This window comes from Nuphar pumila, chromosome 2, assembly GCF_984573655.1.
Source record: "Nuphar pumila chromosome 2, dmNupPumi1.hap1.1, whole genome shotgun sequence".
Lineage (NCBI taxonomy): Eukaryota > Viridiplantae > Streptophyta > Magnoliopsida > Nymphaeales > Nymphaeaceae > Nuphar > Nuphar pumila.
The window spans coordinates 13,044,848-13,059,699 of NC_143250.1; the positions used below are offsets into that span (position 1 = coordinate 13,044,848).

At 35.4% G+C, this 14,852-nt stretch overlaps 1 protein-coding gene across 1 annotated transcript in view; it reads right to left on the minus strand.

Annotated features, from left to right (window-relative positions):
- The window catches only part of LOC149844800 (uncharacterized), a 93,665-nt gene that overhangs the window by 49,177 nt on the left and 29,636 nt on the right, over window positions 1-14,852 (minus strand). The window contains exons 6-14 of the mRNA XM_089995288.1: window positions 13,894-14,065; window positions 10,394-10,522; window positions 9,689-10,297; window positions 8,933-9,562; window positions 6,914-6,982; window positions 6,135-6,251; window positions 5,786-6,037; window positions 3,241-3,288; window positions 2,902-3,036 (exon numbers count right to left, since the gene is read on the minus strand). Of these exons, the coding sequence (XP_089851414.1) occupies window positions 2,902-3,036; window positions 3,241-3,288; window positions 5,786-6,037; window positions 6,135-6,251; window positions 6,914-6,982; window positions 8,933-9,562; window positions 9,689-10,297; window positions 10,394-10,522; window positions 13,894-14,065 (2,161 nt within the window). The remainder of the gene's footprint in view (window positions 1-2,901; window positions 3,037-3,240; window positions 3,289-5,785; window positions 6,038-6,134; window positions 6,252-6,913; window positions 6,983-8,932; window positions 9,563-9,688; window positions 10,298-10,393; window positions 10,523-13,893; window positions 14,066-14,852) is intronic.

Below are 14,852 nucleotides of genomic sequence, written 5' to 3' on the forward strand. Positions count from 1 at the left end.
AGATTCAGGCCAACATGCATAGTCCTATCAAACTTGACAGGAATAACATTAATGGTCTCCTCTTCCATATTAAACCGAACCCCCAACTCCAATTTCAAGTCTGCACAAGACAATACAACAGTAATAGATTGTACACACTGCTACTTGAACAATCAACAATCAAAAAAAGTCTATCGATTCTAAAAGAGGCCTATTCTTCACACTAGACCCCAACTCGGAAGCTGCACACACAAATTTCACAGCATAAACAGGATAAACACACAATGCACCATCCCAAAACTCTCAAAATATCACCAACTCCCAGATGCACTGCACAATGAAACTGAGTAACAGCACACCAACAGAGTCCAGCAAAAGAATATCACATGCCAAACTATTAAGTATTAACTATCGGAACAAACCCACCATGTTAATGCTCATTTCAACATGAATTTGAACGAAAATTCCCAACTGGTTCACAAAACACAGCCAAACCACACTAATATCGTTTATTAAATCTGAATTGACGAAAACTCCACTGACCCAAACCAATTGGCTGACTAAATACAGCAGAAATACTCAAAAACTAGTTTACTATCTGCTAGTAAGCCACCGAAAAATCAATAAAAACTCTCAACCAATTTGTATCTTATCATTAACCAGTTTTCCTCACACTTAAGAATAAAAAGTGACCTGTCTGATTGTAATCTTGCACATCGAAACTCAGAAATCTGACCAGATTGGACAGATTTCTCAATTCTGGTCGGAAGTAATTTCTCTCAGAATAAAATTCAGATCACATAAAATAGGGTTAGGATATGAACAGTTTAGAGAAGGTCTGATTAAAATTTGGGAGTCTGGCTCAGTCTGGTTTGGGAATTAAAAATAGGCAAAGTCAGGACACGAGTTTGGATCAGGACTGTTTCAGGTCTGGATTTGGTCAAAACAGGTTTCAGTGAAGAAAGAATGAGGTTGTGATCTGGAGATGAAGGGGAGCTGCATTCTTTGAAGGTCTGTCCTGGGAGTTGCACAAACCATTGCTGACCTCATCAATCATCTGACACCTGGTCAGATTTGGTTAGTTTTGCTTTGATTGATTTTGTTACAGATAGTATTTAAGGGGATAAAATACAGGTGTAAAAAGTGGAGTATCAATCGTCATAGGAATCAAGCCATGCATCATCATTAATAAACATGGCTACAGGGAAATTGCAGCACCTCCTTCAGCAGAGCCACAGAGTATGCCCAAATACAGCCACAACTACCAATTAATAAAGAGAACAAGTTCTAGTTCCCACCATCCTCGGTACATATTTACAAGTGATGCAGACCATGAAATGTATTTTAATGTCTACAGATTAGCAACCAAATATGAAGGATATGGATTGAATGTTATAAAGTGATTCACTGATGAAATCAAGGCACTGGAAGTATCGTTTTTTCTTGGGTGTGATATTTAGGTTGGAGCTCTGGATGACCTTCAAGAATGTTTCTTTTAAAAAGTGGATCTTGCATCAGTTGGATGAAACAAATATTTTTATCCACAATGGGTCGTGTGGAGCAGCATGTTGCATTTGTATTGGATGGTTGCAAACAGAAAAAGTTTATGACGAGGACATTCATCAACCAATACTCTCTCATGTCTCAAAAGGTTTTACTAGAATTGTCTGACAAACTTAACCAAATTCTACTTGATTATTTTTTAATTACTCATTATCCACAAGTCTTCTGGCATTATTCTAGTTGTTCAATGCAAATGATAAGATTACAGTAAGGAATTTAGGTGATCATATCGCACACATCAAACAACCTGTACATGACGAGATTCAGATGGACTAGTCCTCTTGAGTGAAATAAAAAATGTAGATTGGATTGCTTAAAAATGATGTGACATAATCAAGCCTGATTTGATTCGGAATTTGGTCATGAGTGAAATTAACAGTTTTTGCATTCTTGCAGCCTCAAGTTCTAAAATGATAATAATACACTTCAACAAACTGACCACTGCAACCATGAAACCATTTTTTCCCCAATATATGGATGCTCCTTCTGATAGTCGAGACAAAAGGTTTGTGCAGCGTTGAAATATATCTGAAGGAAACCTGATCGATAGCCTATCCACAAAAGGTGCTTTCCACAAAATGCACTTCTGAACATTGATGAATATGGCCCACATTGTAAATGTTTTGAAATATTGTGTATATTATCACACCTCATTTCTTGTAGTAAAGATAAAAGAGGTTTAGTTCAAGTTAGCACAAAATCCAGGAATTGATCCATGAGAGATGTTACATCAGAGGTTATATAGATAAAATACAACAGTATAAGCTTTATTAGAACATCACTCTTAATCCATCATGCATTGTGATAATCCTAGCGTTACTTATATATATATATATATATATATATATATATATATATACACAGTTCACTATAACAGAAATTAAACATGTTGCATGATAACACTTCACAAGTGAAGAGATCAATCACAATTTCTAAGCAGCAGCTACCAGCTTGAAAGTTAATTGATCATGCACTCACTTGCCAACTGCAGGTCTTTGATGGCCAAATCATGCATAAACTAAATCCTTGCTGAGTTTGAAGGACCTTATCCTTGTATGGTTTTTCCATCATACATGCTAAGACTTATGATACACAAGCCTTCTTCCCATACCCAACATAACAAACACAAAGTGCTGGCACTCAAAGTGCATTATCAAGTACTCACGATCCATCAAGGAACCATGTACTTTCTCGTGACCACTTGACTTCCCTCTCCCACTCTTATGTGAACAAAAAAATCAATGATAAATGACATTTTCTAAACAAATGATCAAAATTCAAAAGGTCAATCTTCATCCAAGCAACTTTTACAACCATACAACAATTGATCATGACAAACAGCTGGCAAGAAAATAGTACATTTGATAGCATTCTTTGTTTAATGCAGTCTGCATTTGGAGATGGCTTGCCATCAACAACCAGCATCAACATTTTTGTTGCAAACTGCTCAATTGTTTCTGATAAATAACCAAGATGATATAGTTTATTTGCTACCTGCATTAGAAAAGAAGAACATATCAGAATAACATGACAAATAGAATTTAGTTGAAGCAATGAGAATATTAAGTAATTTGAAGCATTGTTTCAGAAGTGGCATGAGTAACTAGATAGGCCAACGTTTAGATTGTACATCATAAAGAATAATGATAATGGAAGAGTATAAAAAAAGTGCAATTCTCCAATGCAACTACCACATACCAGACGAATTGCTTTGGCTCGCACATCATCTTCCACATGGACAGCACACTGCAAGTTATACAATGCCAATCAACTTTTTGTATAAGCATCCATCAATATCATTATAATTTATAAATGTATGAAAGACCATTTATGCACACAAAACTTGGTGTCATAGTAACAATGTTAGATGGAGAAGCCATACCCTCCATTTAAACTCAGTCGGGTATGATGTGTGCATGCACATCCCCTATATCTCTCACTCAGTATCATTGATATTGCGATATTTTCAAAATATTGGCAAAAAATACATATCACGATATATATCACTACAGGAAGCATTGCTTATTTTTTCTCTTTTTGATTCTGAAAAAAAAATCAAATTTTTTAGAGATAAAATTTTAGAAAAATAACTAAACTTTTTGGAAAATTATCCAAATCAAATAGAAGGATTTTATAAGATTTGGGTGTTTTTTGCAAAACTTTCTGTTTTCAAAAAATATCAAAATAAAGGATTTAAAAATGAAAAAATACTATTATTCTCTATTAATAAAAACAGAATAATTTACAAAGAAACACTAACTTTGGGTGAGATTTGAAAAAAATCCCCAAGTTGAGTGTCGTTATGGATGGGTTTATGAAGGGCAATTTCGAGTTTTTCCAAAACTTTGAAAATGTGGGTTTCAAAAAGTTTTAAGGGTAAAAAAAGAAAGATGAAAACCAATGTTTGGCACATGGGTTTTAAAAACATTTGAAGGGTAAATATGGAACTTAAAAAGTTAAGAGTCCTTTCAGGGCTCATAAAGGCAGATGAGAAGGGGGGGTGGGGGTGAGTCGATTGCAGCCTATCACGGACAGATACATGAATCGTATACGTGACACAAATTCGTTAATTTTGTAAAAATTATGATACGACGACACGTGTGTGTATGTATATATATCAGTGTCACCAATATCACCGATATCTTTAAAATATTGGCTATTTCAAGGTGCTTGATAATGTCATGAATATATCGCGATATTTTAAAACTATTGGCAATATATATATATATATATATATATATATATATATATATATATATATATATATATATATATATATATATATATATATCACGGTATTATCGCAATAAATATTTCTACAGTGAACACCGATTGTTTTCCCCATTTTGATTTTGAAAAAAAAAAACAGAATTGTCAAAAGTGTTGTCTCGTTTCTGTGAACAGAGGGTCGACTGCAGCAAGGGAAGAAAAGAGGAAAGAAGGAAAGGAAGGAAGGAAGGAAAGGAAGGAAGGGAGGAACTGAAGGAAGGGGAGGAAAGGAAGTTTTCTTTCATTTTTCTATTTTCTGTATTTTTACCTATGTTTTAGATTTTTTTAAATATTGCCAAGATATTCCCGAGATTTATCAGCTTCTGAAAATCAACCAAAGAAATACCCTTGCTGAGAAATTACCTCGAACAATACAAGTGACTATGATATAATACCAAGAAGAGAGAAAATCTTGGTCCAGAAAGGCTAGATGATTTGGTGTTTATTAGAATGAATATGCATATGAAGAAGAAAGTTCCAGAAATAGAGAAGAAGAATGCAATTCTAATCTACATTGATCACGTAGATCCATTTTCTAATGATGAGATGGAGGAAAATACACCTTGAAAAGATAGTAAAGAAGAAGATACTCATGGAAGTTGTATATAGCAAGGGCACAAAGAAATTGATTCTGCTTCTGCATGACCAGAAGATGAACGATCTCTTTTTTATTTTTTTGAGAAACTATGATGTTGAAGCTTGAAGACTTTATTTTGGGGTTGTATAACTTTGTGGTTTTCATTTTGAATATGACACCATGACATATGGAGTCATGGGATATGACTTTTCTTTGGAAGAGTTTACTTGTTACTTGTTAACTATTAGTCATTTCACATTTACTCCTAAATTGTTCGCTTTTTCTTATTATTAGATGGATGCTATGATTATTTGTTATGTTGTTACGTATTAGTTATTTAGTTATAGTTAGTTGTTAGTTGTTAACTTAGTTGCTAACTTATCATTTTATCTTTTCTATTTTGAGGTCTTTATCTTAGTTTTTTTGTTCATTTTTTTATTTTTTGTAGTTTTACTTATTTTTTTAGAATTTCTATTTAATCTTTTAAATATTGCTGAGATGTTCCTGAGAAAGCCCACTTTTTGAAAATCTCTTTGAGAAAAACCCTCGCCAAGAAATTACCTTGAACGATACAAGTGACTATGCTCTCACTATATCTTTTAGAACTTAAAACCTTTAAAATGTGCATCATTCAATCATTTCTGCACGCAGATGATTACAAGCAAAGATGCACCTAAAAAATCTGCAAATTAAACATGTTATGGTTAAACCTAGATTTGTGCAACCTGATAATTACACCTGTACTCAAAGATCAGTGTAATTAAGAAAGCCAAATATCTAAGAATAATAGATCCATGCACAACTCTGCAATCATACAATTTACTCTATACAAACAAAGATGTTGAGAAAGTACTATGCAACCAGTGCATTTCTAACTAAAAAGCTGAACCATATTACCTTTAAAACAATGTCCAAGCAGGACTGACGAACAAGTGGACGTCCTAAGATTAAGCTCCAAAGAGCACCAAGACCCTGGGTGACACGTTCAACTTCTACATTGTATGTTTCTTCTCCATTGTGTTCAACCGACTCTGGGTGGCAAAGTTCCTCTAGCAGTTGCAGTGCTGAATTAGGCAAAAGAGGAGCCTCACCAAGAAGCCTACTAAAAGATTTATCTGAAGCTGGCAGGTTATCACGCAGAGCCTTAGCCTGAAAAAAACAGGCACAAAAGAGACCTTGCAATCAACAAGACCATATACATGGAAAAAGATAAGTCAGAATCAGATAAAGTTTCTGCAGTAGCTACCACAGAGAGAAGAAACTTTTCATAAATTGTCTCATAAGACAATAAGCTTTGTCCTCCAGATTGGGATACCATGGCAGCATGCAAGTGGTACAGTATATGCATTAATAGTTCATGTCCCTGACAAAAAAAGTGTCCCCAACATCAGTTAAAATTGTGAAATTTTCATAAGCTTTATGAAACTGAATATCCCAAAAGCTGCTGAGACAAGTTGCAAACAAATTTGTTCTTGCCAGTTTATTAGAGATGCATGTGCATATGTAGCACATGAAATATTGTTAGCCTGTCATTAGTTAATGATGCAAACAAATATCCCCAGAACTTTATATTGAATTATTGTAGAATGTCATCTTTGAGGCAGTTTTATAAATAAAATGCAATATTTGCCCTGAGGTACTACATATAAATATGCCACCATCTACTTGAGCGAAAACCCCGACCGGTTGGTAATATAATCAAAGTGTGAACCAGTTTCTCATCTATGAGAGTGAGAATACAAAGCAAAAGAAAAGAACCAACAGGCCTCAAAAAGCTGCCATAAGGACTAAACTAGCATGATCATAGTTCAAATAATAAGAAACTAGCCATTTGAATATAATAGCAAACAGTTTTTTATCCTTCAGCAGGCAATCAAGTTTAAAAATGCAAGCACATTTATCAATAAGAGAATCTGAAACCAGATAGTTGCAATAACAGAATTAAAACCTACATGACAACGTTGTTCTATATTTGAGAGAGAGAGAGAGAAGGTATTGTAAACTGGAAACGTTCAATAGGCATACCTTCTGATGTTGGTAATCTGCAACTATGTGACTTTGTAACATCATAACAATGTCGTTGTTGGCATCAATCTGTTAAATTTCATATCAAAATAATGATCAGCAAATTTGATCTAAATTTTGACAAGTCAAAATATCCATATAACAAAGAAAAGAAAGCACTCAAGATCCCTATAGCAGTACTACCCAAAAAGACAAAAAAAGAGAAGGTGGTGCCTGTATGCCTTGAACTTCAAGAAAACTCAAAAGCAAAATATTTTCTTCAGATAATTCTCCCCCTCCCTCTTTTGAGATTTTAGAAGCTAAAAAATCAGTTCTGCATGATATAATGGTAACAACATACGACAATCATGGTACCCCACAGCTAACCTAACTTCCTAAACTTTTGGGGAGAGGCAATAGCATACAAATTTTTCTCTTGAAGCAAGCAAAAGAAAATGTTTACAAGATAATACAAGCATGGTACCACACAGCCAACCAAGCTTTCCAAACTCTTGGAAAAAGGTGATAGCATATAGATTTTTCCCTTGAATCAGCAATAGAAAATGTCTGATTAATACAAAAATACAAAATGAACAAAATATTTGGTGTTACAAGTCGGATACATAGTTCGATTAAACATTCAACTTGAAACCTAGGCATTGACCTAGTTATGGCAAAGAACTGGTATTACACACTATCCCATTATTGTTTCCACGACTTTTTAGGAGTATATATGACAGGGAAATTGGCACAAATGAGAAACTTATCTCATGTGTATGTGATATCACTACCAATAATTTTAAGAAAGGTGAAGAGGAAACACAGATGGAATATCAACATGTCACTGAAATCAGCAAAAGCACTTCTCTATGCTTTAAGGACTTGTCCACAAAATCTCATCCCCAACCCATTCAACTGAAAAAAAAAATGAAAAAAACATGCACACAGATGCATGCACAAAATCACAGATGGAATATCAACATGTCACTGAAAGCAGCAAATGCACTTCTCTATGTTTTAGGACAACACTTGTACCCAAAATCTGCTCCCTCAACCCACCCAATTGAAAAAAAACAAGCACACAGATGCATGCACAAAATCACACACCATCAAAAACAATTACTGCAGTCCTAGCCTGCATTTTGTATTCAACGCTTGAAAACAAACCGAACTAACCATGACAGGTTGCAGATGATGCACTGAGTCAGTTCTGCTTAAAACATTTCATCCACTTGAAGATTGAAACAACTATACATGAATTCGTGCACATCCATGCTGTGAAGGATGATTAACTGATAGCTATATTCATGGATATGATGGAATGGATAACTATTTCCCCAAATACAAACTGAGGCAACAGGTTACACTTCTGTGACACTTTCTTGAGCTTTAAAGTATCGCTCCATATTAAAATTGGATAAGTGAAGCTCAAAGAAAATGTTGCAGAACAATGAAGCACAAGATGAGATACCAATTTTGGATGATGAAAGAAATGACTTGATATACAAAACAATAGGTGGAAACCAGAAAAAACTTCAGTTGACTGTGCAAATAGATCAGTTACTAAATAATTTTTTATTTTGATATGTTTGACACATTCTTCTCTTTAAAGGTAGAAATAGTTCCATTATCAGTTCAGCTACTATGGTCAGATGCTGAAGTGGACATTGGCAGCCTTTTCTGGCATGGAAAATTTTTAGGCTACTTTATTGCTGCTGTAGCATTTCTAATTTGCGTGCATGCCAAGCAATAGGAGAAGAGGTTCTTGAAAATGGACCAAAATAGAGATCCAAATCACAGCCAATTAGGAAAACCATAATGTGTCCAATTATCATCATCAAGCAAGAGGTTGTGAACAAGTACCAGACATGACATAACAGGTATTATTTTACAAATGAACAAATAGTTTCTGCATACTGATGTGAAATATATTTGAACATCCATGTGGCCTACAACAAGCCACAAGTTTAGGACTTCATCTAGAATAAGACAACATGAAAAAATTTTAGGTCAAGATCTTGATTGACAAAGTGTCCTTACTTCAGCGACCAAGCGAGCAAGCAATGCAAGACGAACATGATTACCCCCTGCAGCACGGATTTGGCTGTAAGCCTCGATAATTCGTGTAACTGCTGATTTTCCCAATGATTCCTGTTCTCCATTAGATAACTCCACAAATGGGGGTATTATCAAATTGCTAATGGTATCTTCTGATGTGGTGGAGCTTGAGACTGCTGAAGAATACTGATCAGATTCATGAGCACAAGAAGCATCAACAGTCTCTAACGTTGTAGTCTCCATTGTTGATGATGTTTGCTCCTCAAGCTCAACAAGGGGCTCAGAAGGAACATCATTATCTTGTGGCATGTGAATTTCAGCTGTTTTCTCTGTGTCAGAAGATTCTTCTAGTGCCTCAGATATTTCAGTGCTAACTGTGCTAGCAGCAGGTATCACATTGCTTTCTGACACTACAGCCCCTGTCTTATACGTCATTGGAACTGCTGCCTCTTCGACCTTTGCAGTAACAAGATGCAAATAAGGTCTAGTAGTAGCAGATGAATCAAAATCATCAGAACCACTTTGTACGCCACCAGCATCCTCCACCTTGATTGGTGCCAATTGGGCACCAGTAGGTGTTGCAGCACGTCTTGGGTCCAGGCGACGAGGGTCCTAAACACGTCAATTGTGTCCCATGTTCAGTTTTTACCAAAGAAATTTGAAATATGACAAATGTACACATAAAATTATATGTGAAAGCTATTATAAATGTGGCACAGGGATCTCAAATCAGTCTACCCTTCTTGGGTCACGCTTGAAATCTGTAAGAATGCTAGCAGCTGGTAAGTCATCCAATGTAGACAAATTAATGCCGTTTGGAGGAGACAATGAAGATGTGATCTGAGATGGAAAACCTGAACTCTGATCCAACACTGTTGCAGCAGTAGAAGGTGGAACCTGTTGCGGTATACCAGACGGAGAGCTCTGTGAAGTTGTTGAAGTGGGTCCAAGCTTCCCAGATAAGGGAGGAGGGCTCTTTGGAAGGTACTTCATATTAGTCATAACTATGTCAGCTAAGAGGTCAGGATGAAAATTTGAGATTAGAATTTCCAATGATTTTGCACCCCTGTCCCCTTCAGCCAACAAAGCACCTATCAGAGCAATCATTTGTTCAACTGGTGTCATATCACTGTCGAGCAAAGAAGATTTTGCACGTCTCTCTGTTGAACCAACATCTGGTGCTAAACCACTAGTTGATTGGACAGGCTCAACCAAAGACATGACAGGATTTAGGCGTGCTCGCTTGGGAAAAGTATCCTCAGGAATAGCCGCTCTTCCATTGTCATGAATTATAGATCGCTTCCGACTAAAATCCCCAGAAACTATCTGGTTAGACAGTTGCTCCTCCTAAAGTAATAAACATGCAGGCTTCAAGGTATGACTAATACCATCCAATAAAACAAACATGAAATCCATAGTAGACACAGAAACAAACTAAATTACCTTAGTGTATCGAGCATCACCAAAGACTCGTTCACTATTTCTTGTCATTTTCTCAATGTGCCGAATAACTTGATCAGCTGCTTCCCCAGCATTCATTCCACGTAAAACTCCAAGGAGCCGATCACGTGACTAGACAAAAAAAGTCACACACACACGCACACACACACAATAGGTATTTAAGCAAGTCAGTGAAGTCACTCCTTGCAAGCACCAAACAAACGGGAAAAGAAAAAGTCATATTTAATAACGTTATTGACATAGGAAAATGATAGGAAGAACAGGATGTAAGTTGTCCAGAGAAAAGAAAGGAACCTAAACAAAACAAGGAAAAAGATGAAAACAAATATCCAAAGGATGAAGAAAAGGTTAAAGTAAAATATAGAAACCCACATGATAACCATAACATATTACAAAGACCAAAGGTCAATAATGAACCCAAATATGAAATACAATGCAAGCACATTATCAAGAATAATAGCATTCACAATACATAAGACTGAAAATGCAACTGAATCTACAATAAATCCTAAAAGGTTAAAGCCATCATATGACAAAAGGATTCACATGGAATACCTCTTTGTCTATCAAAAAAATGTACTTTGCACATATGTTACTCCTACTTAGAAAGGATAAAAAGCTACAAAGATTACTAAGTGTGTATCACAGGACAAATCTGAAGTTGGGAAGGTGAGAAACATGATATAAAAGACAAAAGTAAAAAAGTAAAACAAAGAGCAGTATAGCATACTTACCCTTATAATTACGGACAAAAAAATGCTTCAAATTATGTAGTACACCTGAATAGTCACACTTAACTCTTTCTTTCAAAAAGTACATCTCGCTTAAACATGTAAAACTTGAATGTGAAAATTTGGTCTCTTCCATTTTTTTAAGTCCTTTCAGAAAGACGCCTATAACAGAATCTTTAGTCCCAACAAATTTGCAGCCAACATCTTATATATCGCTTTCTTGAAAAGAGTCATATCTGAAAATGCTTGGATCGGTCATGCAAAACTACATATAAAGCTTGTCAATGATTTCCTGTTATCGCTTTTGAAAAAATGATCTCCTGTCATCACAATAAGCTCTAGAACGATGGATCTTCATTCTTAAGTCATTAATTAAGCCTCATATCTATATAATTGTTTAAAGTGCTTTTACAAATCATATATTCAACCTGAATAACCAATCTCACTATTTTTTTTCTTCTTGTTTCTCAATGAAATTAAATTTCTTCTCAAAAATATACAATAATGTGTAGGTTTTCCTGCATCCAAATTACTAAATCAAGTGATCAATATTGAGATGTGAGGCTGTACTGGATATGCAAATGGAGCTGTTGGTCCAGATCCAAATGCTTATTGCCTCTAGTATTTTATGTTGAAAGTTTTGTCATTATTATTTGTATTTGTTTGTATACCATTATCAGGGGCAATATCAGCATTTTTCAGCCCCATATGAGTTATAACAGTTCTGAATATAAATAGGAAGATATACCATGCATCCCACATTGGAAATTCCGATCGACTGTGGTGTGATCAAACCACACTAGTTGATAGATTTCCAAGTTTATTTCATTTAGAGAAGGAACCTAGTTGATGGATTAGAGAATGTAGGGTGGAATGTGACTTTTAGAAGAGATTTTAGAGAAAATGAAGTTTTGCACTAGTTAGACCTCCTCAAATTACTTGATTATGCAGTAATACTGTGTTAAATCTCAGTTTTGTTTTTCTACCTCACTATAATAGAGCCAAATATGCAGTGGTTTCCTAAATTTTCTATTTGGAGTATAAGCCTATACTGAGAACAAGAGTCTTTGCAAGGCTAGTCTCTTTGGACAAGGTAAATACCCAAAATAATTTAAAAAAGAAAGGCTTCTATTTAGCTAGATGTTGCATAATGTGTTTGAGGGAGAATGGATACACTACTCACCTATGTGGTTCAAAATCAGTGACTAGGCATGGACTAGGTGACTAGTCGCCCTGGGCACAGGTCCAATGCCCAGTCCAGGGCGTTTTAGTGCCTTAGTCTTAAAAGGGCCCAAAAATGCTGACTAGTCCCTGCTGAAGCCGACTAGGTGTCGACTTAGCTGTCAAAAGTTGTACCTAGGTGAGCTAGGCGTAGGGCCACCACCTAGGCTTATGGTTATGGGTCTAGACGATAGGCCCTGTTTTTTGACCTAGGTTGTCTAGGTGGTGCCTAGGATGTTCCCGCCTAGGTCACAGGGACATGGTTGTCATTACTTCATAGGACTTCTCCTCCTCCTCTTCATGAAGCTCTTGCCGAGCTTTGTCAAGAAGAAACTCGCTTTGCTATAGGCAAAGATAGTGATGAAGTACATGTGGTTTCTAGACCAGGAAATAATATGAGAACATATAAACCTCATTTTGTGAAAAATAACTATAATGGAAGAAGGAAAATTGTATCACTTTTGCAATGAGTCGAGATATATCAATCAAAGAGGGATGGAGACATTAAAGCATCCACTGCTCAACTTACGAAAACTCTCCAACAATTTATGAAGAACAACTCATTTATTCCATCTACACAAGGAGTCGCGATCTCATCACCTTCCGGTATGTCTTCTTGGATCCTTGATTCGGGTGCATCCTTTCAAATGACTCTGAATGCATCTCTTTTATCCGAACAAAATACCAACTTTTTCAAATATTTTGTTTCTACCGCCGATGGGACATTCTTAGATGTTAAGGGTATAGGAAACCTTAAAAAAGTTTTATTCAAAAGCAAATAATTTTTTGTTCCAAAAATTAGAATCTTTCCTAAACTCAACTTAAATCTTTTTTTGGTTTCTCAAATATTGCATCATGGTTATAAGGTCCTTTTTTTCATCTACGGATTGCTATGTGCAGGATCAATCCCCATGTCCTAATTTTTTAAAATTGTTGTGTAGTACTGAGTGTATCTACATTGTGTCCCATATCTGCATATGTATCCATGTGACAGGTTTTTTCAGTTGTGTATCATGTCTTTGACCCAAAGCCAAGCCAACATCAAAAGGTCTAAGGAGATATTTTAATTTCTATATTAATGAACGCATTTAAGGTTGATGTTTACCACATCTCATTCCTGCTATATTTATCAAAGTTCCATTTTTGGAGATATATTAAAAAAGAAGAAAATCATAATGAAACAGCTTAGATTTCCCTTAGTTGATCCCATTAACATAGTTGTGTATTAAGGAATGCAAATAATGAAAAGATTTCAGTTATCATACAATCGTAGATAACTTAAGAAAACTACACCCCTAGGCTGAAATCCAGAATAAATGCAAGCAAAAGAATCTTCATAAACCATGAGAAGTTAATGTTCAACTACATAACGAAATGATTTCAGTAATCTACAGTAGCATTACCAACATGTACTAAGAATGAAGACAAATAATGCAAAAAAAATGATTAATAACATTAAGAATGAGAACACATTCTATCCAAAACAAAAATTCACAATAAGATCTTATTTTGAAAGGGAAAGAACTAAACTGCAATCATGGTCACATCTGTGCACTTCAAGAAGCTCAAGAAGGCAGTTCTTAGTGAATACTGGATACTGGCGACATGATTTCCATCAGACTCAAAATTAGGATTGAAACTGACCAATGCAGAGAGAATGCGATTATAATATAAAGGCCTTTTTCTTGCAATGGCTGCAAGGCTGAAACGAAAAAGGAACAGTGTTACAGAAAAAATGAAAAAAAAAAGTTCTCTAGATATTTTAAAAAAAATTAAGAGGGAACTAATGATGTAATAACAATCTTCCTTACTACACTGAGCAAAAACCATCAACAGTTATACAAACTAGAGATAAGTCTAGATTACTGAACACTTTTGAACATTCTCATATAAGAAGAGTGAATCCTGATAAAAAAGCAAACGCACAGAAAGAGACATCTCAAAATTTCATGGACAGATAAATGGCATGTCATATACTGCCAACCAAAATGAACTACTTCAGATTTTTCCTCACCAGGCTTACAGACTTGTACAATCACAAAACAAAGTTGTGTATGATTAAGCTACCATATCACAACAATCCTGTGATTGACTGCTACTGTAAGTTTCATCAGCAAGTAAACTCAGACAAAATCTGGATAATGTGGGGAAAATCAGATATCATTGATAAATTGTGGGCGAACCCGAACCCAACACGCATACAAACTACCCTTGACTGCACAAATTTGTGAGAACAATTTTAAAAAAGTTAACACAAAAATAGGATCATCCCAACGTGACATGAATTTGCAAGTGGAAAGCCACATTTAGTGAACTATCTGTAACCACAAAGCATTGATAACAAATCAAAACAATATTAGAAGAGGAATGTAAAGTGATTTCACAATAATGACTGATAGTTTCTCTGATATTGGAGTTCTATCAGCATTCCTATTTCATTATATTGTGATAGTAAGATTGTTTTTTATTCAGGATGCAATTTACTCTGT